General features: G+C 41.2%; 1 protein-coding gene across 5 annotated transcripts in view; it reads left to right on the top strand.

The window, feature by feature from the left end:
• PAMR1 (peptidase domain containing associated with muscle regeneration 1) overlaps positions 1-26,660 on the top strand; it is a 134,404-nt gene that overhangs the window by 11,735 nt on the left and 96,009 nt on the right. For 3 of the 5 annotated variants that reach the window (XM_004446832.3, XM_071218104.1, XM_071218103.1), the window contains exons 2-3: positions 7,407-7,583; positions 15,345-15,473. In XM_004446832.3, coding sequence (XP_004446889.1) covers positions 7,407-7,583; positions 15,345-15,473 — 306 coding nt within the window. Of the gene's footprint in view, positions 1-6,770; positions 6,989-7,406; positions 7,584-15,344; positions 15,474-26,660 lie in introns of all 5 variants that reach the window. The other 2 variants (XM_071218105.1, XM_071218106.1) reach the window with 1 other exon arrangement.

Here is a 26,660-nt window from a genome sequence, read left to right on the forward strand (position 1 = left end):
AGAACATATTCACCAGTTTACATACATTAGCTCTTTTAGTCCTTATCACAATCATGAAGAAGTACTATTATTATCCACATGTCACAAAGGAGAAAACAGGCCTGGAGAAATTAAGTGACTCACTCAAAGCCACCTTGTAATTGAGGAAGCCAAGATTCAAGTTCAGACAGGCTAAGTCACAAGTCTGTACACTTTACTAACGTTGCACCGCTCTTCGTAATCTGCGTAGTTGGAGGTATGAATTCTCGAGAGTCAATGTCATGAGTTGGAAAGAACAAAGAGCTAGTTCAGATATTTCTTCTTTCACCTGAAAGCTGAGTGACCTGGGGCAACGTATTACCTTCTCTGACTCTCAGTTTCTTCATATGTTAAACGAAGAAAATAATATTTACTTTGAAGATAGTTATGAGAATTAAATGAACTGGTACTGTGCCAAGGGATCGGATGTGTTCTTAGTGGATACTATGGGGAGTAGAGAATTAATGAAAATTCAGTGTGGACAGTATGCTTAGTAAAGAATAAGGAGAGAAAGAAAGTGATAGATTGACTGTTGTTCTCCTCCCTGCAAACATACGTGATCCTGACAGTCAGATTCCCTGGGAATTCATGAAGGTTTTCCTACACCTGATACCCAGTGGGGATGATGAAGGCCTTGACTCTCTAGCCGCCATCCTCTCGCTAACAAGAGGAGCTGAGAGAAGGGCAAGACAGAGGCCTCTGAGATTAGGGACCAGCCAGGCTGAGCCTGAGGGTCACTCGGTGATAGGACAGTGATAGGACAGGCTCGCAGGGCTCAGGACAAGAGGTGGAGTCAGCCGAGGCCTCCAGAAGCACTCCCTCAGCCTGATTCATAGCTGTCACTTGTGCCTGGGCTTTGCCTGCCTGTCCTCAGCCCCCTGGAGCCGGCGTCAGACCTTGCAGCTCTCGAGGGCCAGTGCTGGTTAGACATCTGTGTGGGGAGCCCAGACAGCACTGAGGAGGCGGGGGAGCGGGTGGGGAGGAGTGAGGGGCCCAGCTGCCTAGTCACAGATCTCTTGACTCATATGTCTGTTTTCCTTCCCCTGGTCTCAGAAGGTTTATAAAATGGTAAGACAGTAAAAACAAAACACAAGCCCCCCCCCCCCAAAAAAAAAAAACAAAAACATAAAAATGAACCCCAGTGGTTAGATGGGAAAACTATGAGCCTTGTGGTGGCTGCAAAGGCGGGGTCTTACCTCAGGGAGGAGCGGGCACATGTAAGAGTGCCTGTCCTTGCTGCCTTCTGGGGCGGTCTCAGTCTGGGCCTCGAGTCTGGCAAGTGGTGGTTCAACCACGTACGGAACAGGCTGACCTCTGTTTTCAGAGCATCCTCAGAGTCTTTTCAGATTGACCTCAAGGAACCATCACGTCAACATATTGCCCTAAAATATAGTGTAGAAAGCGTGGCACTTTTGGAGACTATGCTAAGGAGACACACTTGACTCTCCTACCATTCTGCATAGTTAAGCCCCTGCTGTGTCAGGGATTGAGTTTTTCTCCCTCCTGTCAGTAGTAGAAATAGACTGCTACTGGATAGCCTTAAAGCAAACTGTCAGGCTGGTGAGGAGCTGTACAAAATAATGATGAGGATGCTGAACCCAATGACAACAATCAGCTTACTTTCATTTGCTCATTCAGTCATTCATTTGTTCCACAAATATATGAAAGCTTCCCCTGTGCCAATTGGTCTGCATTGTAATTGCCTTGGTATTCCCACTCATAAAACAGGACTAAGAGATCGATTGTCTTCTTCACAGTGAATTCTGGAAGAAGCAGAACTGGACCAATATAACTGGACTCTGACTCTGGATAGACTATACCAGGATGGGGGAGCGGAGGTAGCTCAGTGGTTGAGCTCCTGCTTCCCATGTATGAGGTCCTGGGTTCATCCCCCTGTATCTCTGAAAAAAAAAAAAAAGAATAAACCTAAAGCCAGGATGGCTGCCCCTCAGCATGGCAGCTGAGAGAAGGCTTGGGCAAAGCTTATGATGTCAAAGTCCTTTGAGACTTTTTTTAAAATTAGAGAAATTTGTAGGCTTACAGAAAAATCAGGCTTAAAATACAGACTTCCCATATGCCACTCTATTATTAACAGCTTGCATTAGTGAGGTACATTTGTTACAGTTCATGAAGGAACATTTTTATAATTGTTACTATTAACTATAGTCCATTATTTACAATAGGGTTCACTGTGTTGTACAGTCCTATGGTTTTGTTTTTTTTAAATTTGTGTGCTAGTAGTCTGTTTACAACCTAAAATTTCCCCTTTTAACCACATTCAAATATATAATTCAGGGCTGTTAATTGCATTCACAATATTGTGCTACTGTCACCACCATCCATTGCCAAAACTTTTCTTCAAGTCAAATGGAAGCTGTACAATTTAAGCATTAACTCCCCTTTCCCTTCCCCCATGGCAGCCCCTGGTAACCTGTATTCTAGTTTCTGACTCTATGGATTTGCTTCTTTGGATTGTTTCATACTGGTGAGATTATGCAAAATGTATCCTTTTGTGTCCGACTTATTTCACTCAACATGATGTCTTCAAGGTTCATCCCTGTTGTCTTTGCAACTTTCTTGATATTTGCTCACCCTAATTAAAACGGCCGGAGGGCGCTTCCATCCACAGGATAATTGTGTAGCAATATAAAATCACATTTGCGGAAGTGGATTTGGCCCAACGGATAGGGCGTCCACCTACCGCATGGGAGGTCCAAGGTTCAAACCCAGGGCCCCCTGACTTGAGTGATGGGCTGGTCCATGTGCAGTGCTAATGCGCCCAGGGGTGTCCCCCGTGTAGGGGAGCCCCACATGCAAGGAGTGCACCCCGTCAGGAGAGCCGCCCAGTGCGAAAAAAGTATAACCTGACCATGAGTGGCACCGCTCACATGGAGAGCTCACGCAGCAAGATGATGCAACAAAACGAGACACAGATTCCAGGTGCTGCTGACAAGAATGCAAGTGGACACAGAAGAAAACACAGCAAATGACACAGGGAGCAGACAACTGGGGGGAGAGGGGAGGAACAGAAGAGAAATAAATCCAAGTATATTGTTATTGATATTTCCTAGTTTTTGGAACTAGTCCCTAGAGTCATATTAAAATTCCCTGAAATTTTTACAGGCGAAGCCAAATAACCTCATGACCTTTCCCTAAATGTAATTTAGGGAAGAAATCCAGGAGCTTGCTCTTGTCTTCTTATTGTGTTTTTAATCATTTTAGTGGGTCAATTTTAAATACTTCCCGCAGGCTATTTCACTTATGTATTTATCTCTTACACATATATTTTGGGTGTACCTTCCTGTCTCTGTTTGTGCTGGGAAAGAAATAGGGGAAATAGGGGTGGTGAACTTGCGAGCCCAAAGGGGAATCATCAACACCATCAAAACCATGGCCCCACCCATCATCTCCATATTCCTGGAACGTGTTCTTCTCTTTGCAAAGTACTTTCTGTGGTGTAAATTAAACACCCCCAACCCAGCGAGGTCTGTAGATTGGGTGCTAATGTTCCTTCAGGTCCATTTATTCATTCATTCATCCTCAAAGCATCTTAATTTTTCCTTATCACAGTTAGTGATGATATATTTGTGGGAGCCTTGGATCATTATCTACTCCTCTGCTGAACTGAGCTTCGTGAGGGCAGGGATGGTGTCCATTTTACTCTCCATTGCATCCCAGCACTCAGTCACCTGCCTGGCACATGGCGGATACTCAATCTCAGGATTTTCATTCCACAAATGAAAGGATGAATTCATCAATTCATCCACTCTCTTGGCACGGTGCTCGGGGGGGAGACTGAGGCATGGAGTGGCTATGTGATTTGCTGCTTTCTTTTGAGGAGACAGAGTCCTTGGAAAGGAGCCATTTGTCCTGGCTGGAAGACTGTAAATGGACATCCTCTGAGATCGTCCCCTCTGGCTGAGATGGTATGACACTCTGGCCTACAATCCAGTGAACCCACTGCTGGACATTACTATAAAGTTAATATGGGTGATAGGGGGCAGAGGTGGGCTTGCTCGCTGAGATGAGAAATACAAAAGAAGCTTTTTCAGAGAATTAATTCTTGGGTAAAAGGAAGACCCACAGAATTCCAGGGCTGGGCAGAGGTGGCCAAACTTGCTGCATAGAGGGAAACAAGCCTTGCCCGCTACTGGAGTTGAGGAAATCTTACTCAACCTTTAAGTACAAAGTCTTATAAAAATTGCAGATGAGTTTCTTCTTGTTAGTGCACCCCAGGAGTTATTAGTATTTCTAAATTCTTAGAAAACCTAGAATTTACTTGCCCCAGCATGAGTAGAGGGAGGTTGTGCGACAAGTATACCAGCATATTTGCTGCTCAGAGAGTGAGAGAGAGACCAGGAGGCTGGATGAAGTAGGGGCTGGAGTTGAGGAACAGGGACCCATGGCAGGTAACCTAGACTGACAGGCCAGGGCCAACCTCAGTATATTATAGGGTGAAGCACACCTACTGGGTTGAAACTTTAACTGCTGAAAGGAGGGTCACTCTAAAGTTAAAGCTGGATTCATTCAACAGGTATTTATTGAACCCTCCTTGTTTGCCAGGTCATCTTCTAGGAGATGTGAACAATTTAGATGTGGCTCTATTAGCTTGTGGTATTTTGAGGGAGGGAGACAATAAGGAAGCCAATGAAAACATGGAACATGGTTCTGAATTATAGTAAGGACTGTGGAAAGAAACAGAGGATGCTATGATAGAGATTACTGGGGAAAGAGTAGGTGGAGGTATGTACTTTAGATGAGAAGGACAGTGAGGACCTCTCTGAGGAGGTATCATGTACACTAAGACCTAAGAACTCAATCAGAAGCAGCGGGAAAAGCATATTTGAAGGCCCTGGAGGGGGTAAGAGCTTGGTGTTTCTGAAAAACTCGTAGAAGCTAAGAAATAGTAGCCAAGGAAAGATTGGAGGGGTAGGCAGGGAGCAGGCTTTCAAAGGCCTTATGGGCCATGGCAGAACAATTGGGTTTTATTCCCAGTGAATTGGGAGGCAATTGGAACATTTTGTTTTTGTTTTTTTAAAAAAAGATTTATTTTTTATTTATTTCTCCCCCCCTCCACCCCAGTTGTCTGCTCTCTGCTCTCTGTCCATTTGCTGTGTGTTCTTCTGTGACCACTTCTATCCTTATCAGCGGCCCCGGGAATCTGTTTCTTTTTGTTGAGTCATCTTGCTGTGTCAGCTCTCCATGTGTATGGCACCATTCTTGGTCACTTTCTTTTGTGCTGGGTGACTCTCCTTACGGGGGCGCACTCCTTGCACGTGGGGCTCCCCTACACGGGGGACACCCCTGCGTGGCAGGGCACTCCTTGCATGCATTAGCACAACTCATGGGCCAGCTCCACATGGGTTAAGGAGGCCCGGGGTTTGAACCTTGGACCTCCCATGTGGTAGGCGGACGCCCTATCCATTGGGCTGAATCCGCTTCCCCAAGTCGAACATTTTAAGCAAGAAACTGATATGATCTGATAGACTTTTTTACAAGATCCTTGAGAATTGTGGATGCTCTGTACCACTGTTTTTTTTTAAGCTATTTGTTACTGTATCCTTACTATATACTGGGCACAGTATTAAGCTATTTATTATATTATCTTAGCTAGTCTTCTAGTCTTTTCAACAGGCCTCTGAGTTAAGTAAAAGATACTCATTTTACCATATAGTAAACTGAGGCTGAGAGAGTAAAGAAGTTTAGCGGCGGTTATACAGCCAGTGAACCGCAGAAGTGGGATTTCAAATACAAGTTTGGCTTCAATGCTTGACTGAGCCTTTTTCCATTTTGCTTTCACTTGTTTGTAACTGTTAAACTGTCATTTGGATTGTAGAGGCCATTCATTTCATCCAATTAGCATTAAGAAATGCTGGGAAGCTCAGCTAAGTAATGTCGTTGGTCCTCGAAGGGCTCACAGAGTAGTGGGGAAAACAAAATCTCAGCAGTGACAATACCATGTGCTCTGCGCCAGTGGTTCCCAAACATGTGTCTGAGAATCTTCACAGATGTTAGTGGAAAACGGAGAAAAAAATAAGTAAATTTTTCATAAAACAATGTATTCAATTTAAGGAATGTCCCCTGTTATGCAAAGGGTTGCTTTCTCTGATTCTAAAATATTCTTCTGACCCAAGGCTGAAAGGAAAGGGTGATAATTCTTTCTTTCTTTGGCAGTTAAGAGTGGTCAGACCTGTGTCAGATCTCCAAATTTGGGGGAGGAAAAGATAAAACGAAACTATGAAGTTTAAGACTTTGGAAGCCATCACAGATGCTAGAATGGGTTTATGTAGGGCAACAAAGCATTTTGGGCATCACTGCCTGGGGTTTCTAGGGAATGCTTTACTGCAACCTTGTCCAGATTCACTTTCTTCTTCAAATATTTCATCCATTCTAGGTTCAGTTGTCACCTTTGTGCAAAATTTTTAGAAATGGAGACTAGGGAAAAAAGAAGAGTGAATTAAACCTAGATCTTTTTCTTAGCCTGGGTTCCTCTTGCAGGTCTGGAGTGACTCCTCTTATAGATATTTCCAGATGGCTTTTCTTTTTCATTTACTTATAGTATATTCTAAAAAGAAAAGAAAAAGGAAAAAAAATCCTACTCAGAAAGGAATACTTTTTTCTCACGGGAAAGAACTCTCCATTGTATTTGGGGACTAAATGAAGTTCTGCTAATGAGTTCACCCTTTTATAACATTGCAATTCTCCCAAACATACTAATTAAGGTACTTTTTTGTCTTTTCTGTTGGTTTTAGCTTTGAAGATACCATGAAAAACGCATACTGTGAAATCATGGAGCGAAATTTGGAGGAAATGGCATAACCTGTGCTTGGCAATCAACCTTGCATTTGAATGGCCTAGCCTAGACAGTGGTCTCCAAGCTTTCTGATTGCCCACCCTCCTGTGCTGTGATGCTCAGTTGTACAGTTGAACAGCTCCCCCTGGAGTTGTGCTGTACACAACCTGTGTAGCCGTAAGCGGTAGCCTGATGCACCCCGACAAAAATAGAAATAAGCATGGATTCCCCAAGAGATATACTTGTTTATCAATTGTACATGTCTACTGTCTATCCACTTTAATTATTATTGGTAAAGCATGGTTTCTTTCCTTTGTTTTTTTAAAGATGAAAAAATAAAAATGGATAGCAGTCCTAACATAGCCCATCTGTGTCTCAAAGGATGATTTTGAACACCCCTGGGGCAGGCCTCCCCACTTGGGAGGCTGTGGTCTAGGAAGAATTCACATGGATCTTCTCTCTTCATTCAGGCAGAGCACCACGTTTCTAGGGCAAGGTTGCTTCTTAGCAGTACATGATCTGAGACTTAGAAGCCTTACCCCTTCCCGCCGGGGCCTCACCTGCTGGGTCCTCACCTGCTGGGCTTCCGTTTCAGAATACACTGTCATTAATGAGGCCTGCCCTGGAGCGGAATGGAATATCATGTGTCGGGAGTGCTGTGAGTACGATCAGATTGAATGTGTCTGTCCCGGGAAGAAAGAAGTGGTCGGCTATACCATCCCTTGCTGCAGGAACGAGGACAATGAGTGTGACTCCTGCTTGATTCACCCAGGTGAGTGTGAAATGGGAGACCTCAGGTTGCCTTCATGCTGCCTGAAGTAATGAATGGGGATATATCCTGACCTCAGGTGGTTGAACACCTGAATTCTAGCTGCCATCTGGGGCTGTCGTGCTGCTATTTTTAAAAGTGACACAATTTAGTCCATTCTAAATACAGGCAGAGGAATTAGAGGAGTTAGTACTCACTTCACTGTGAAACGTTTTTGTTTTTGTTTTTAGGAGGCCCCAGGGGTTGAACCAGGGACTTCATAGTGGAAAGCAGGAGCTCAACCACTGAGCTACATCTGCTCCCAGTGTGAAACTTTTAAAGCTGTTAATTCATCTGCTCATTTAGCAAATAGAACAAGCAGCTGCTATGCACCAGCTGGAAATACAATAATTAAAAAGACACATTCCCAGCATCACATCCCCAGTACAAAATAGCCTGGTGGGGACGATGGAGAAGTAAACAGGCAGCTACAGTACAGTGTGGCAAATAGTATTATATCGAGCACAGGGTACATGAGAGCATGGATGAGGGTAGGGGTATGTGGGGGAAGGTCAGCAGAGACTTATTAGAGGTGTGATGTGTGTGCTGAAGATGGAGGCAGCAAATGAAAGGGGCGAAGGGGATCTCATAGAGAGGTCAAGGCACAGGAGGGAGCATGGGCCAAGGTCTCTGGCAAGAGAGAGCAAGCAGCAAGCACTGGTTTAGGGAACTGCAAGTAGAGAAGTCTGGATGGAGAATTGTGTGTGTGTGTGTGTGAGAGAGAGAGAGACAGGGACATGGAGAGTCAGACTGTCAGAAGGGATTAAAAGAGAGCAATCTGAAGAAGACAACAACAGCTATATCCTGGAAGGTTTTGAAGGGGAATTACAAATTTAGGTCATATCATGAATAAAACAGAAGAATTTTTAGTAAATAGGTGAAAACAGGGTTCCTCTTTAAAACTGAAGATCTTTTAATAAAGAGATCTTCCTCTTTAACTGCAGCGTGGACAAAGGGTTGGAGGAAGGGCAAGACTCGAGGTAGGAGAGGAAAGACTGGGATCTTAAGGAAGGTAGAAGGCCTGTGGATAGAGGCTTTGAGTGTTATTAAAGAGAGGAGAACGGACAACACTTTGGGATTGGTTCGATACGGAAGCAGAGGGAAGGGCAAAGCAAGATTCAAGAATGACACTCTGGTTCTGACGTGGACATTTGGGAGGTGTTCCCAGTAATATGAAAGTGTCTTTGGAAGAGATGGGACCTGTCCAGGCCCCTTCCTTTATGTTTGCATCAGTCTGAACCCACCTTCCTCCACACCACCCGATGCCCCCCCACCCCTGCCATAGAGGGCCAGTGATTGTTCTTTTTAATGGTTGCAGAGTTGATAACCGCACTGAAGTGCCTGGTTGGGTGGAGGCCAGTGTGCACACTGATCCTCATATTGAAGAGATTTCCAATGTGATTAGTAACGCTAACATTTTCTTGATGCATTCACATTTGCTGCCTTGTACTTCTGATTTTTCCTTTCTAGGTCAGGTCAAAAGGAGAACAGAGATTTTCAAAATAGACTTTTCTTAGGCTGAAGACTGAAAGGTGTCAAAAATATGCTTTGGGAATTTCTCCTAATTGTGCATTTCCCTCTCTTTTAAAAACACAAAAGCAATGCACTTTACTACCAGGAACCTTCCTTTTTTTCATGAGAAGCTGTAGAAGAGGAAAGAAAATGGGGCTCGAGTACATGAGTGACACTTCTAAACCATCTTCCTTTTTTTTTTTAAGATTTATTTTATTTTATTATTTTATTTTTTATTATTTCTCTCCCCCCCCCCCAGTTGTCTGCTCTCAGTGTCCATTCACTGTGTGTTCTTCTGTGTCTGCTTCTATCCTTATCAGCAGCACCAGGAATCTGTGTTTCTTTTTGTTGTGTCATCTTGTTGTGTCAGCTCTCCATGTGTACATCACCATTCCTGGGCAGGCTGCACTTTCTTTCGCACTGGGCAGCTCTCCTTACGGGGTGCACTCCTTGTGCATGGGGCTCCCCTACGTGGGGGACACTCCTGCGTGGCAGGGCACTCCTTGTGCGAACCAGCACTGCGCGTGGGCCAGCTCCACACAGGTCAAGGAGGCCCGGGGTTTGAACCTTGGACCTCCCATGTGGTAGGCAGATGCCCTAACCACTGGGCCAAGTCCCCTTCCCCCATCTTCCTACTTGGAAGAAAGTAATGCTGAGCTCTAAAACAGGAGTGACCTCAGTATAACCTTTGCATATATGACTTCAGAAAAGAAACCCACTGGCCTAATCCCCTGATGGGTGAATGTGGTTTGCAGGGAAGCAGTTGAGTGATTCCCCCAAAATTTCCCAGGAATTTGTGAGGACTAAACCAGGGACTACTGACTAGAGGTCCTTGGCAATGGTATGGAAGTTTTGAGGATTTTCAACATTTGCAAAAGCCTAGTGGTTTCTGTTGGGGTGAGGGTGGTGCTTTGGTTTCAGTAGCTGGCCTAGGGGCCATCTGATAGGCAAGAGACCTCACAGGAGGCGCTGTGTGATTTCCATTGCATCACACAGGAGGCACATCCCGTTGGCGGTCCCACCTTGCGTGAAGCCTGGATGGATCATTGGATCTAAGTAATGAAAAATTGTCCTACATCAATCATTTAATTACCCTAAAAGAAAAGGCAGGATAAAGTTTTTTTTTGAAAGCTAAATTTCAAAATAGTGAGTTAGTACCTTAGCAACCACCAGTAGTGACCCAAGAGGTTTCTATGTGTATCTCTAATTCTGAACTCATGAATTTTTATTCATGTATATGGTTTAATCCATTGCCATCATTATTCATTTTAATGCATGCGTTGTCCCAACTGAAGAAGTGGGAGCCCCTTCATGTTAGCTCCTGTGTCCTTCTAACATGACCACAGTATTTGAAGACTTCCTTGAAGTTTTGCATGGCAAGACGTTTCAGGCTCTTCTTGTACATTTCCTCTCCCAGATCTGCAATCAGATACTTCTCCAAGGAATCTTGTTCTGAGACCACAGTTTGGGTACTAGAGGTTTTCCTTGCCATTAGAATGTATTATTACTGGGTTGTTTTTAGTGGATGAAGCTGGGAAATATGCATTTTCCTTAAAAGGAAAAAAATAATGAATCCATGCTGATATCAAATATAATAACACAGGGTGGCTTATTTAACTTCTTTAAGCTTATATTTGCTTCTCTTTTCTCTCATGCTAAAAATTCCATTTCCTAATCACTTGTTTTATCCCTTAATATTATAACATAGTATGATTGTGTAAAATAGCAATAGCATTATTAGTACTAACAAGATGACTGACTGAAGTTATGATTTCTTTGTGGCTATTTTTGACCTTAGACTATATCCCATTAGGTATGTACAGTTGAAATACTGTGTTTTTTTTTTAACACGGTGCTTTTTTTTTTTAAAGATTTATTTATTTTATATATATATATATATTTAATTATTTATTTATTTTTAAAAATTACATTAAAAAAATATGAGGTCCCATTCAACCCCACCGCCCCCACCCCCCACTCCCCCCACAGCAACACTCTCTCCCATCATCGCGACACATCCACTGCACCTGGCAAGCACATCTCTGAGTATCACTGCACCCCTAGTCAATGGTCCACATCATAGCCCACACTCTCCCACGTTCCATCCAGTGGGCCCTGGGGGGATCCACAACGTCCCGTAATTGTCCATGAAGCACCACCCAGGACATCTCCTCGTCCCGAAAACGCCTCCACATCTCATCTCTTCCCCCCATTCCCCAAACCCAGCAGCCACCATGGCTACCCTTCCCACACCCATTCCACATTTTCTCTGTGGACATTGGATTGGTTGTGTCCATTGCACATCTATGTCAAGTGGGGGCTTAGATTCCACATGGATACTGGATGCACTCCTCCTACTTTCAGTTGTAGACACTCTAGGCTCCATGGTGTGGTGGTTGACCTTCTTCAACTCAATGTTAGCTGAGTGGGGTAAGTCCAATAAATCAAAGTGTAGGAGCTGAAGTCTGTTGAGGCTCTGGGCCTGGGTGTCATATTATCAGTCCAGAGATTCAAATCCCCCAAATATATCTAAAACCTCAGCACCAACTACAATTCCATTAAAGTAGCATGCAAGTCTTGTGAAAAGAGATCCCCTCTGAGTCCAATTCCATCACGCAGAAACACCAGCTCCAGAGAAGGGCCATCTGCCATGGCAGTGAACCCCATCTGCCATGACCATAGAACCAGTGGGTCTCTTTATTCCTCAAAATATCTCTCCTCTCCCCCCCCCCCACCCCAGTTGTCTGTTCTCTGTGTCGTCTATTTGCTGCGTGTTCTTCTTTGTCCGCTTCTGTTGTTGTCAGTGGCATGGGAATCTGTGTTTCTTTTTGTTGCGTCATCTCTCCATGTGTGCGGTACCATTCCTGGGCAGGCTGAACTTTCTTTTGCACTGGGCTACTCTCCTTATGGGGCACACTCCTTGTGCGTGGGACTCCCCAACGCGGGGACACTCCTGCATGGCATGGCACTCCTTGCACGCATCAGCACTGTGCATGGGCCAGCTCCACATGGGTCAAGGAGGCCCAGGGTTTGAACCGTGGACCTCCCATGTGGTAGATGGACGCCCTAACCACTGGGCCAAGTCCGTTTCCCCAATACTGTGCTTTAAAGTCACTTGATATAATTCTTTTTTCTGTGTGTTATGCCACCTACTTGATGTACAGGTTTATTGTTTCAAAATTTTCAAAATATTAGCAAATATGTATATATATCCATATTTCTTCCCCCTTTTGCACAGAAGGTAGCATGCCATAAATGCTATTAACCACTTTGCTTTTTTCTCCTAACAATATGTACTGAAGATCAGTGCTTGCCAGTACATGACCATCTTCTTCATTTCTTTTCATAGTTGGCATATTGTTCCAATGTGTGGATAGCATAGTTGATGAACATGTGGCTTATTTCTAGCCCTTTACTCTTATAAACAATACTATAGTAAATAGTCTTGGGTACATGTCGTAGAGAATTTTATTGAAGTGTATCTTTGGGATAGATTCCTAGAAAGAGCATTACTGGGTCAAAGGGAGGTGCATATATCCTTTTGCCAGCCATTGCCAAATTCTCCTATACACATTTTGCATTCACACCAGCAGTATGTAAGAGTACCAGTTCTCCCTAAACCTTGTAGTAGAAGATGTGGCAACATTTTGAGTTTTTACCCATCTCATAGCTGAGAAGTGGGATCTCAGTATAGTTTTAGCTTGCACTTCATCATTTCTAACCTCGTGATAGATCTTCTTTCTGGTGGTGGCAGTGTTTGTGGGAGAATGAAGGCCTGGGAGCACTGGTGGCAGGGATGTGAGTGGTGACTTCCAGTAGTGTCTGCTGTGGCTTCATGTGTTGTTCCAGGCTTTGTAGCTCTCCAGTCCTTCTGGTCATGTTGTGAGCTACCTAGTGTCATTTTAAAATTTTATTTATTAATTAATTTTATTTTATTTATTTGTTAATGAAGTTGTAGGCTTATAGAAAAATCATGCATAAAATGCAGAGTTACCATATACCACCCTTTTACTAACACCTTGCATTAGTGTGGTACATATGTTATAGTCCACAAAAGAATGTTTTAGTCTTTTTAACGTAGCCTCATTCATCTTAATCTTCAGGTTGGTTTTTGTGGCCTGCAGCTAAGGACCTAGATGGTGACTGGGCCAAGAAAGAGAGTTGACAGTGCCTTTGAGGGCAAACCAATAAATAGGATAAAGAGGGGGCCCTGACATGTGGGTGAAGGTGGCCTCTGGAAGGCACAGATAGCCCTACTGGGCCCCACGATCTACTGGAACCCGACAAATCATACTGGCAACTCCACTTATCTGGTGGCAGGGCAGGTGAATTCAGGCTGGTATGGAAAGAGAGGGAGTTGGAGTCTCTCCTACAAAAATTCCACATTTACACAACTTGATTCTATAGGCCATCTAAAACCTAATTTCAGCTGAAAGCAAAGAAACATGGTATCAGGTCAAAGAAATGCTAACCAACAATAGTTCAAGCAGTTCAGATGCCTGGATTAGCAATTCAGGCATTCATTTATCCATTCTCTCAATTAATATTCACTGAACATTTACTCTATGCCAGACACTGCATTAGGAGCTCAGGATATACTGTCAAACAAGATACAGTCCTTGCCTTCAGTCTGTTGTGGGAAAACAAATAGGCAGTTAATTTGAGTGTGATATATACAATGATAGGAGAAGGTAGGTATAAACAAAAGGGAAATATAGACAATTGGAAATAATAGCTAGTATTTTGGGGAGTACTTATTATATGGCAGGCGCTTTACATGTTATAACTTAATTTTTAAAACAATCCTATAAATGGGTACAACTTTTAACTCCAGTTTTACGGATGAGGACATTGAGACACTGGGTCTTAAGTGATGTGCTCAAGGACACACACCTGGCAAATGGCAGAACCAGCATTTGAATCCAGGAAATCTAGTTCCAGAGGCTGAGCTGTGAGATAGTCTGTCCCTCTCCCTCTTTTGTAAGTTGCTTTTAGGAGGTCAGGATATATAGTCTAAGCACAGGATCATATTTCCCTTTCATTATTATTTTTTGGTGAGAGAAATAATTAGTAATACCATTTGGGAGAATTTAGACCTCCATTTTTAAAAGTTAAGATTGAAGGAAGTGATGTGGCTCAAGCAATGGGGCCCCCATCTACTATAAGGGAGGCCCCAGGTTTGATTACCAGGGCTCCTGGTGAAGGCAAGCTGGCCTGCGTCATGGAGAGCTGAGCTGGCGCAGCAAGATGATGCAACAAAGGGAGATGCAGAGGAGAGACAGTGAGAGATGTGGCAGACCAGGCAGCTGAGGTGGCTTAAGCAATTGAGTGCTTCTCTCCCACACTGGAGGTGCCAGGATCGGTTCCCAGTGCCTCCTAAAGAGAAAGACAAGCAGACACGGAAAGAACACACAGCAAATGGATACAGAGAGCAGACAACGATTGCAAACAACAATGTGGGATGGGAGGGGATTAAAAAAAAAAAGCAAAACAAAAGATTGAATTATCTCTACCTTCCCCAATAACCCCCACCCCCCACTTGCCATTTAAAATTACTTTTGCCTGGGAATTGCCCAAACCTCCAGGGGCAGCCTGACACCTCTCAGGGGGAGCCTCTTGTCAGGCAGTGGGGTTCTTTTCAATGGCATGCTTCTGTGACAAAAAAATACATGCCGTAAAAGAATAGCTAGTGGCATGGGAAGATACTTGCTATTGCTTATTAAGTGGAAAAATGAGCTACAAAAATAGAATATATAGCAGGTAGTAGAAACTGAATTAGAAAAATATACATGTATATATATGTAAAGAAAGAGTGTTAGCAACAGTTCTCTGTGGGTGATGAGATTTCAGGTGTTTTTAATTTTATTTAGGTTTGTCTGAATTTTCTAAATATTGCAAAATAATCATGTATTACCTTTATAAAGAGAAAAAGATACACTATAGTGACAGCTGCTGCATTTCATTTTACTTTAAAATTATGGCCACTAACTGGGAAAATGGCTTACTTTCCAACCTTCCCAGGCTGCATTCTGGTGAACCTAGCATTTTCTTTGGGATGAGCAGTTTTTCCTTGGGGTCTTTTTACCTTTCTAGTACACATGTCCTTGGTTGGGACAGGGCCCTAAGAAGGTACAGTTTTTTTTCTTTATCATGCAGCTCATCAAACCCTGGAAGCACATAGTCTAATATCCCCTCTTCTTGGAAATGTTTTAGGTTGTACCATCTTTGAAAACTGCAAGACCTGCCGAAATGGCTCATGGGGAGGTACCCTGGATGACTTCTATGTAAAGGGCATTTACTGTGCAGAATGCCGAGGTGGCTGGTACGGAGGAGACTGCATGCGTAAGTAGATCCAGAAGTAGCTACATCTCTAGTGCATGCTGTTTTAAAGTTTCAACTTATAAAAGACTAAGATTTGTTTATCTCAGTGGAATATGAGATCTGGAAAGCTGTGTCCAAAGGACTTTATAGGTAAGACTATAAAAAACATCTATTGGTTGTGGATTGTGGACATCTGTTTGGAATTGCTGGCCAACGGAGGATTTTGTCTGCTTTGAAATCTCCCTTTTCTCCTAAATGAAGCCAAGCCACTCTGCACACAACATGCCTTGTGTCCATTCCAGAAGCAATGGTAGGGTAGCATTGGTCAGCACAGTGAATAAGGCTCCAAAAATATTCAGTATGTTGTGCATTTTAAATGTGAAATTCTGTTGGTAAATTTCCTCACTCCTATGATCTATTCCTGGAACCCAGAGCAAATTGCTAGCATGCCACTTGTCCCAGAAAAGGGATTCTCAAAGAATTGCACATGTTTTATTGAAAGGTTCTTTTCTAAGATTCAGTAATTTTGAAAGTAGAGTGGAAATTTAACCTATCACTTAGTTTAAGATTCTCTTAGGGGGTGAATATCCCTCTAAGATTCTGGATCTTGGAAAGTCAATATACAAATTTTTGTTATTTCATTAAGCCTATTTTATGTTTGAATCAGAAGCAGTCAGGAAGGTATTATAATTTGAGAAAGTTTACCTACATTAATGAGTTCCCAGTTTACATTAATGGAGAATGGCGTGGTATTGGTATTCTTTGCCTGACTCAGTTTGTTGCAAAATGCCAAGATTTTCAAAGGACTAGAGCAGAGGGTGAGGTGTATGGTCTGCAGCTGGGAAACAACTATACCCCAAGGAGGATGGGGTTGTTGAAACTTCTGGGTGAAACTGGGACTTAAATTATACAGAATATAGATAATTTTAAAAGGGCTTGTCTGGTTGTAGATTTAAAACTTTGATGGCATTTAAGGCAGTTTCTAGAAAATTTAATTTAGTACTTGTAGATGATCGTCCAGGTAGATTAGCTGCAGAATTTAAATCCAGCCTTCCTTTGACAGCTGTTTTCTTGAGACAGTATAACATAATAGTCAAAAGTACAAGATCCAGAGTGACACAAACCAGGGTTTAAATAATGGCTTTTCCCATCACTAGCAGTATGGCCTTGACCAAGTCACTTGACCTTACTAATCTCAATTTCCTTTTCTTTAAAAGAGTATAATATTATCCACCTCATAGGACTGTTTTATGAGATTTAATTAACTCAACTAATATAGTAAATAGTAATTCATTATAACAATATTCTCCTCAATAGCTAAACTGAGAGGTGGTCCAAAATAAAACTACTTCCCATATTAGTTTAAGAAAAACATAATTAGCGTTATAATTCACAGATTTTGATTTCATATTGACCTTTGGAGTATATAAGATAATTTTGTTTTTTTCCAGTGCTTTGGATCATATTGAATGTTGCTTTTTATGTGAGTAATGGGGAAGGACTATGTGATGGGGTTGGAGTGGTAGGCAGGGGTCAGCTCATGGATGGCCTTGTAGGTAGGTAAATTAGGTGAAGAGTTTAGATGCTGTTCTAAGTGCAGTGGGAAGTCAAGGAAGAGTTGTGAACTTGAGTATGGCTGAAGTGCCCTGAAAACAGACAAGAAACAATTAATCACAGGGAGTCAGAAATGGGGAAGGTTTTAGATAGGAAGTGGTAGCTGAGCTATGCCTTTGCTCATGCATGAGCAAAACAGGAAGATACTCCAGGCAGAGGAAACAGAATGGTCAGGGTGAAAAATGAGAGGTGTAGTCAGGAAGTATGTGACCACAGGTGTAGCTAGAGCAAAGTGATGGTGTGGGGTTTTCTTGACTTTTCTGTCACATGGCTGCATTTTCTCCTTTCTTTTCTGGGGTCTGCTGACTTTCAGCTTCTGGCTGCTGCCCATGGCTTTCCCTTCTGTGTCTAATTTTCTTTGCTCATAAGGACTTTAGCCATATTGGATTAAGGCCCATCTGCATTCAGTTTGGGCATACCTTAGCTGATAACATCTTCAGAGGTCCTACTTACAAATGGGTTCACACCCATAGGACTTTTTGTGGGAGGCATGATTCCTGCCCCCCCCCCCCCCCCCGCAAGGGGCTAGATAGGAGAGAAATTAAAGGAAGCACTGGTAGGATTCAGTGGCACACTGAAGGGAGGAGTGAGGAATCTTAAGAGTTTGAATTTCTGGTTCCTAGTTTGAGCAACTCTGTAGAGGTTGGTGCTCTTTATCAGATTCCTATCTGATTCCGTTTTGGATCAGTTATGCTTGTTTAGTTATGTTTGTTCTGAAAACCTCATTCCACACAGTGCATATTATCTCTAGATCATGACAGCCACAAGCTTTTATGAAGTATTTTCTATGGGCCATGCATGGGGATGGTCACCCAGGAACACCATGAGCCCTCAAAGAATTTACAATCCATTTATGGAAATAGGGCTTGACCATAAGAAAACATCAGTATGATCTTATTAGGGTATTTTCACTTATACCTTACATGGGCACTAAATAAATGTGAAGTGAACTCATAGAGAAAGCAAGTCATTTCACTATTTATTGGATGCCTGCTCTGTGCTGGTTACTGTGTGCTGGTTGCTTGTGTTAAGCTGTTTGGCATGTTCATGGCTGGAGCACCATGCTGGAATCCCCTGTCAGTACAAGCATTTGCCCAGTAGATGGCGCCTGAGTGATCCTTTCAGACACTTTCATCTAGAAGGAGGACGGCTGGATGCAGTCTGTGGAGCCCTGGCATTTTTTCCTGAGTGCCATATAGAGCAAATGCAAGGATGAGAGCTGTTTTATATTTGAATTATATTCAGCACTAAATAGACTCAGTAGCACCTTCATTTGACCATGTGATTATTAGTATTAACCTAACTCATGGCAATATATTATGTGATTGATTCATTCATAACCCATTGGCAAGAGTAGCATCATTAAGATGGGAAAGGTTCCTCTTAGAGAAAGCTAAATAAAAGGGCAGATTTGACTCACTTGGAACTGTGGAGGATGATAAAGACTGAAGAAAGACTTTGAGTCAAAGAAACAAAATCCCACAATATTAAAAAAAAAAAAAAAGAGAGAAAGAGAGATAGGAGAATGGTATGGACCTGTCTGTCTGGACCCCTCCCCACATTTGGCCCTACATGGTTTAAGAGATAAACAGTGGCAGTGCTCTAGTTTGGCCTGGGCATTCTTGTCACTGACCACAGACCTACCCATGGCAGTTACTTAGAATCCCATGCACATTCAAGCAAAAGGACCCAAGGCCAGCTACTCCCAAGGTGTGGACTTGGTGGTTTACGTGAATAAGTACCCAGAGTGTTCCTCTGGAAATCAGAGAGACCCACAGAGCAACTATTGGCAAGCTGTGCATATTCCCAGCCTGGTCCCTAATTGGTGGTACACCTAAATGAAAAAAATTGGGTGTTTTTGACTACTGACCCCACCTGGTTCCATGGATCGGGATCCCCTAATGTGAATGTTACCAGAGGCAGAAAAGCTGTGTGAAAGGGGAAACTGAACTATTCTAAGGCAGGGAAGATCCAGAGCTGAAAGCTGGAGTCAAAATGTGTCCAGAGCACAGGAGAGGAGTTGAACAAATCATAGCCATGGGGGAGGAAAAATTATATAAAAACAAAGAGAATACCCCAGAACTCCTGTAGGAGGAACAGAGGAAAGGAAATCCTCTCCTGGAGAGGAAATAGTAGCACATATAGGATAAACTTAACAGTTACTGTGTATGCCCACGGCAAGAGGCAGGTGCAGAAAGACCTGAAAAAATCTGAACTGTTAAACATGGGCTGCTCCAAAAGTTCACTGTAAGTAGGACCAAGCATTGAAGAAGAACCTTAACACACAACCAATCTACACTAACACCCTACGAAGCAAGAGAAACAGACTTCCAGAGTTAGCACATCAAAACAATCAAATAGCCAGATAGCAACACAAGATCACAGGCCATACAAAGAAACAGGGAGAGATGGCTCAGTCAAGGGAACAAATTAAAACTTCAGAGAAAACACTAACAGTGGAACAACCAAAGATGTTCAGTCAAATCTCCTAAATCAATTCAAGGAACAAAAGAAAATACAGGTAGAAATAAACTAAATTTGATATAGAACTAAAAGATGTAAGGAAGACAATGTGTGAACAAAAAAGAAGACAAAGTTTAAAAAGGAAATAAAGAGAACTTAACTAAATCACAATATTTTTCATTATTGTCAAAAACACAATATGGAGGTTAAAAATACACCAGAGGGTTGAGCACTTGCTTCATATGTATGAGGTCTTGGATTCAATCCTTGGTACCCTCCTTAAAAATATATATATATAGTAGAGGCATTCACCAGTGGATTTGAACAGTTAGAAGAAAGAATCAGTGAACTATAAGACAGAGCAAATGAAATCATACAGGCAAAAGAGCAGATGGAGAAAAGAGTAAAAAAAATGAGCAGAGCCTAAGGGACCAGGGGGACAACATGAAGCATACCAACATATATTTTATGGGAGTCCCAGAAGGACATGAGAAAGAAAAAGGAACAAGGATATTTGAAGAAATAATGGATGAATATTTCCTAAATCTTACAAAAGACATAATTATACATGTCCAAGAGGCACAACAAACTCCAGAGAGGATAAAACCTAATAGACCTATTCTAAGATGCATACTAGGTAAAATGTTAAATGGCAAGTATAAAGAGAACTCTGAAGGCAGAAAGAGAAAAGCAATTGGTCATATATAAGGTATAACAGTTTGAAGTTATTTTTATGAATTTCAAAAAGAAAAAAAAGATCTTGAACTAATCCATTCTTGTGGATATGAAGCCCTTTTGATTGGACATCAGAGAGGAATGACTCAAGTTCCATTTTTTACTGGAGCTTTATATAAAAGGAGACACAGAGTGAGGTACAAAGAGAAAGGAAACTGCCATGTTGATCCTGCTTTGTGGTAGAGAGGACTACAGGAAAACAGAAAAGCCCAGAGAGGCTGAGAGAGATCCTGGAGTCTGGAACAAGCAGAGCACACAGGTACGGAAAGAAGCCCCTGAGGGGCTAGGCTCATGGAGCAGTTCAAGGCTGAGGAAATGAACCTTGTCATATGTTTGATCATCACATGGCAGGCTACCAGATCAATAGTAGCTGACTTTGGTGAGAAAATATCTCTGATAGTGCCTTGATTTGGACATTTCATGGCCTCATAACTGTAAGCTTTTATGCCCAATAAATCCCCTTTATAAAAGCCAACACAGGGAAGTGGATGTGGCTCAAGTGATAAAGCCTCTGCCTACCACATGGGAGGACCCAGGTTCCATCTCTGGGGCCTCCTGGTGAAAAGGAAGAAGAGAAAGCATGCCTGCACAGTGAGTCAGTGCCTGCATGGTGAGCCAAGTGCACGCGTGGCGAGCCGAGTGCATGTGAGGTAAGTTAAGTGCCCATGTGGTGAGCCAAATACCCATGCAGTGAGCCAAGTGTCCATGCAGTGAGCCAAGTACCCACACAAGTGCCTGTGTAGCGAGCTCAGCGCCCACATGAATGCCTGTGTGGTGAGCCAGGTGCCCATGTGAGTGCCCATGTGGTGAGCTGAGTGCCTGTGTGAGTGCCTGTGTGGTAAGTCAGTGCCCGTGTGGTAAGTCAGTACCCACGCTGCGAGCCATACAGCAAGATGATGATGCAACAAAAGAAGGACGAAGGGGAGAGTCAAGATGAAGCACAGCAGAGACCAGGAACTGAGGTGGTGCAATTGACAGAGAACCTCTCACCACATCAGAGATCCTGGGATCAATCCCAGTGAATCCTAGAGGAGACAGACAAGAAGAAAAGACAAAAAGAGAAATAGATAAAGAAGATCACACAGTGAATGGACACAGACAAACAGAAAAACAAACAGTAAAAGCAAACAAGCAGCAGGGCGGGGGAGGGGAAGGGGAAGAAAAAAATAATGAAATAATTAAAAAAGAATTCTACACATTTCTTGATCTTTGCTTTGGCAGTCCTGTGGCAAACTAAGACACAAGGAGTCTTCAGTAAGACTAAATGCTGATTTCTTATTAAAAATTCATGGAAGCAAGAAAGAAATGGTATGACATATTTAAGGTACTGAGAGAGAAAAACTGCCAGCCCAAAATTCTTTATCTGGCAAAAGTGCCCTTCAAAAATGAGGGAGAGTTTAAGGCATTCACAGATAACAAAATTGTGAGAGTTCATTACCAAGGAAACTGCCCTACAAGAAATGATAAAGGAAGCTTTTCAAGTTGAAAGGAAAGGACAAGAGATAGTAGCTTGGGGCAGTATTAAGAAATAAATATCTCCAGTAAAGGTAATTGCATGAGTAAATGCAAAACCCAAAAGTATGGTATCCTCAGTGTGTAACTCTACTATTTTTTCCCCATAATAGTTAGAATATGAGTCAATAAATAGTAATCATATTTCCATTTTATGGGCTCACAAAATATAAGGAAGTGATGTGTGACAAAAAGCAAAAAGAAGGTAAGTGGAGAGATATAGGAACAGAGACTGTGTATACTATTGAAGTTAAGTTTGTTTTTTTTTCAGTCTAGTAGCTTAGACTTAAGTTGTTGAATATAAACCCCAGGGTAACCACAGAGAAAGTATTTAACATATATACAGACATGGAAATGAGAAAAGGATCAATCAGTTACATTGTAGAAAATCAATTATGCACAAAAGAAGGATGCAATAAATGAAAAGAGGGACAATAAAAAATAAGAAATATAAGAAGCAAAGGACAAAATGATTAAAGTAAGACCAACCTTATCAGTAATTACACTCAATGTAAATGGATTAAACTCCTAAATCAAAAGACACAGATTGGCAGAATGGATAAAATGCATGATCTTACTATATGTTGTTTACATGAGACTCAACGTAAAATCAGAGACACAAATAGGTTGAATATGAAAGGATGGAAAAATATTCCATGCAAATATCCAAAGGAGAGCTGGACTGGCTATACTAAAATTAGACAAAATAGACTTTAAGTCAAAAAGTGTTACAAGAGGCAAAGAAGGACACATATATTAATAAAAAGGTCAACCCACCAAAAAGAAATAACAATCATAAACATTTATGCATCTAACCAGTGTCTCAAAATATGTTAGGCAAACTTACAAAAGTGAAGGGACAAATAGACACCTCCACAATAACACTACTTCCATCAATGTGTAAAGCATCTAGACTGAAATTCAATAAGGAAATAGAAAACTTGAACAATACTCAAAATGAACTAGAAGTAACAGATGTATACTGAACGCTATATATCCAAACAGCAGAATACACATCTTTTTTTTTTTTGATTGACTTTTCCCCCCACAATCTCTTTATTTTTTTAAAATGTTACATTCAAAAAATATATGATGTTACCCATATACCCCCAACACCCCCACCCCACTCCTCCCACATCAACAACCCCCCACACCAAGTCTCAATAAATTTAAAAAGATCAAAACTGTGCAAAACATATTCTCTGACCACAATAGAATGAAGACAGAAATCAGTAATAGAGGGAGAACTGGAAAATATACAAATATATGAAAGTTAAATGATATACTCCTAAACAATCAGTGCGTCAAAGAAGAAATCACAAAGGAAATCAGGAAATATTTTGAGATGAATGAAAATGAAAACACAACATAAAATTTATGGAACATAGTGAAGTCTGTGCTCAGAAGGAAATTAATAGGTCTAAATGCTTATGTTAAAAAAGAAGAAAGAATTCAAATCACAGACCAAAACTCACACCTGGAAAAATTAGAAAAAGAAGAGCAAACTAAACCCCAAATGAGTGGAAGGAAGGAACAGCAAAGATTAGAGCAGAGATAAATAAATAGAGAATAAAAAAATAGAGAGAGAGAATTAATGAAACCAAAAGTTGGTTCTTTGAAAAGATAAAATTGACAAACCTTTAGCTAAACTAACTAACAAAGGAAAAAAAAGAGAAGATGTGAATAAGTAAAATCAATAATGAAAGGTGTAACATTACTACTGACCCCACAGGAATAAAAACAACTATAAGAAGATATTATGAACAATGGTATGCCAACAAACTAGATAACCTAGATGAAATGGACAATTCCTAGAATCACAAAAACTGCTACACTGACTCAAGAAGAAATGGATACTGTCAGCTAACCAATAACAATTAAAGAAATTGAGTCAGTTATCGAAAATCTTCCAACCAGAAAAGCCCAGAACCAGATGACTTCTCTGGTGAATTTCACCACATATTCAAAGAAGAATAAGCACCAATACTACTCAAACTTTTCCAAAAAAGTTGAAGAGAAGGGAACACTTCCCAACTTATTCTGAGGCCAGCATCACCCTAAAACCAAAACCAGAAAAGGATGTCACAAGAAAAGAAAATGACAGATAAATATGACCCATGAGTATAGATGCAAAAATCCTCAACAAAATATTAGCAAAAAATTTTTTAGCAAATACCAGCAAATACTAGAATCCAACAGCACCTTTTAAAAATTTATATACTGGGAAGCTGATTTGGCTCAATGGATAGAGTGTCTGCCTACCACATGGGAAGTCCAGGGTTCGAACCCAGGACCTCCTGACCTGTGTGGAGCTGGCCCACATGCAGTGCTGATGTGCACAGGGAGCGCTGTGCCACACAGGGGTGTCCCTTGCGTAGGGGAGTCCCACATGCAATGAGTGCTCTCCATAAGGAGAGCCATCCAGTGGGAAAAAAGTCCAGCCTACCGAGGAGTGGCACTGCACACACAGAGAGCTGACGCAGCAAGAGGACCCAACAAAAAGAGACACAGATTCCCAGTGCTGCTGACAAGAATAAAAGCAGACACAGAAGAACACACAGTGAATGGACACAGAGCAGACAACTGGGGGACGTGGGGTGGGCAGGGAAGGGGAGAGAAATTAAAATTTTTTTTTAAATTTATGTACCATGATCAAGGGGGATTTATCCAAGGTATGCAAGGATGGTTCAATATAAGCAAATTAGTTAATGTAATACATTACATTAATAGAAGGAAGGAAAAAACCCCACATGATCATCTTAATTGACACAGAAAAGACATTTGACAAAATTCAGCACCCCTTCTGACAGAAACAATCAGAAAACAAGGAATAGAAGAAAACATCCTTAACATGATAAAGAGCATATATGAAAAATCCCCAGCTAGCACCATACTCAACAGTGAAAGACTGAAAGCTTCGCCCTTAAGATCAGGAAGAAGACAAGGATGTTCACTGTCACCACTTTTATTCAGTACTCTACTGGAAGTTCTAGACAGAGCAATTAGGCAATAAAGAAATAAAAGCCATCCAAATTGCAAAGGAAGAGGTAAAACTATTTGTAGATGATTATCCGATATAGAGAGAATACTGAGAAATGAACAACAAAGCTACTAGAGCTAATAAATGAATTCAGCGAAGTGGCAGGATGCTTCTATACACTGGTGCAAAAATCTAGTAATGAACAATCCAGAGAGGCATACAAGGAAAGAAATCCATTTATAATAGCAACTAAAGGAATCAAATGTCTGGAATAAATTTAACCAACATTGTAAATTAATTGTATGTGGAGTTATAAAGCATTGCTGAAAGATTAAAGAAGACCTAAATAAATGGCAGGACATTTCATGTTCATGAATTGTAAGACTAAATATTATTAAGATGCCAATTCTACCTAAAGCAATACGTAGTTTCAAAGCAATTCCAATCAAAATTCCCACAGACTTCTTTGCAGAAATGGAAAAGCCAATCATCAAGTTCATTTTGAAGGATAAGGCCCAAAATAGCCAAGACCATCTTGAAAAAGAACAATGTTGAAGGATTCACACTTCCTGATTTTAAAACTTATTACAAATTTATAGTAATAAAAACAGCATGACATGGTGGAATATGGACTGTGGTTAACAGTACAAATATGGGAGCATTCTCTATGAACTATAAAAAAATGTACAATACTAATACATGGTGATAATAATAAACTGGTTTATGGAAAAAAATGCAGCAAATGTAAGCTATGGATTATAGTTAGTAATATTTTGGTGATGTTTTATCATCATTGGTAACAAATATTCCACAGCAATGCATGGTGTTGGTGTAGGGTGATGTATGAGAATTCTGTATGCTATGCATGATTGTTTCACATGATTGTTTTGAAACTGTCCCAAGGACAGATATATAGACAAATGGAATTGAATTGAGATCTCTGAAATAACCCCTCACACCTTTGGCCAATTAATCTTTGACAAGGGTGCCAAATCCACTCAGTGGGCAAAGAATAATCTCTGAACGAATGGTTCTGTGTGGGGCAAACTGGATCTCCATATGCAAAATAATGAAGGTGGACACTTACCTTACACCATATACAAAAATTATCTCAAAATGGATCAAAGATCTGAATACAAGAACTAAAACTATAATACTCCCAGCAGAAAACATATGGAAATATCTTCAGGACCTGGCATTAGGCAGTCGTTTCTTGGACTTTACGCCAAAAGCATGAGCAACTAAAGAAAAAATAGACAAATGGGACTTCATCAAAATAAAAAAACTGTTTATCAAAGGACTTTATCATGAAAGTAAAAAGACAACCTACCAAATGGGAGAAAATATATAGAAATCATATGTCTGATAATATATAAAGAACTCGGAAGAAAACAACTTAATTTTTTAAAAATGGGCAAAAAATTTGAATAGACATCTCTCCAAAGAAGATATACACAAATGGCTAATAAACTCATGAAATACCACTGAACTATATGTTGCCTAAGTGAAATTTTAGGTTGTATATAAGTTACCATACACAAAAAACCCAGAGAACTGTAAAACAAAAAGTGAACATTAATGTGAACAGTGGGCTAAAGTTAATAGCATAATTATAACAACATTATTTCACAATTTGTAACAAAATACGAATGCAAAATAATAAATAGGAAAAAACTGTGGGGTGTGGCTTTGGAAACTCTGTAATTTCTGCATGATATTCTGTAAACCTGTAACTGCTCTAATAAAAGATAAAAATTTAAAACTTTTCGTATAACTATTGGGAAGTTGTATTAACCAGGAAAATCAAAGCAGGGCCCAAGGCCAGTGAGCCCAGGAGAGGACCCATTCATGTTTTCCTGCCCAGGAAAGTGTTGCCAGACTGAGTAATCCCAGAATATCCAGGT

This window comes from Dasypus novemcinctus, chromosome 10 (genome assembly GCF_030445035.2).
Source record: "Dasypus novemcinctus isolate mDasNov1 chromosome 10, mDasNov1.1.hap2, whole genome shotgun sequence".
Taxonomy (NCBI): Eukaryota; Metazoa; Chordata; class Mammalia; order Cingulata; family Dasypodidae; genus Dasypus; species Dasypus novemcinctus.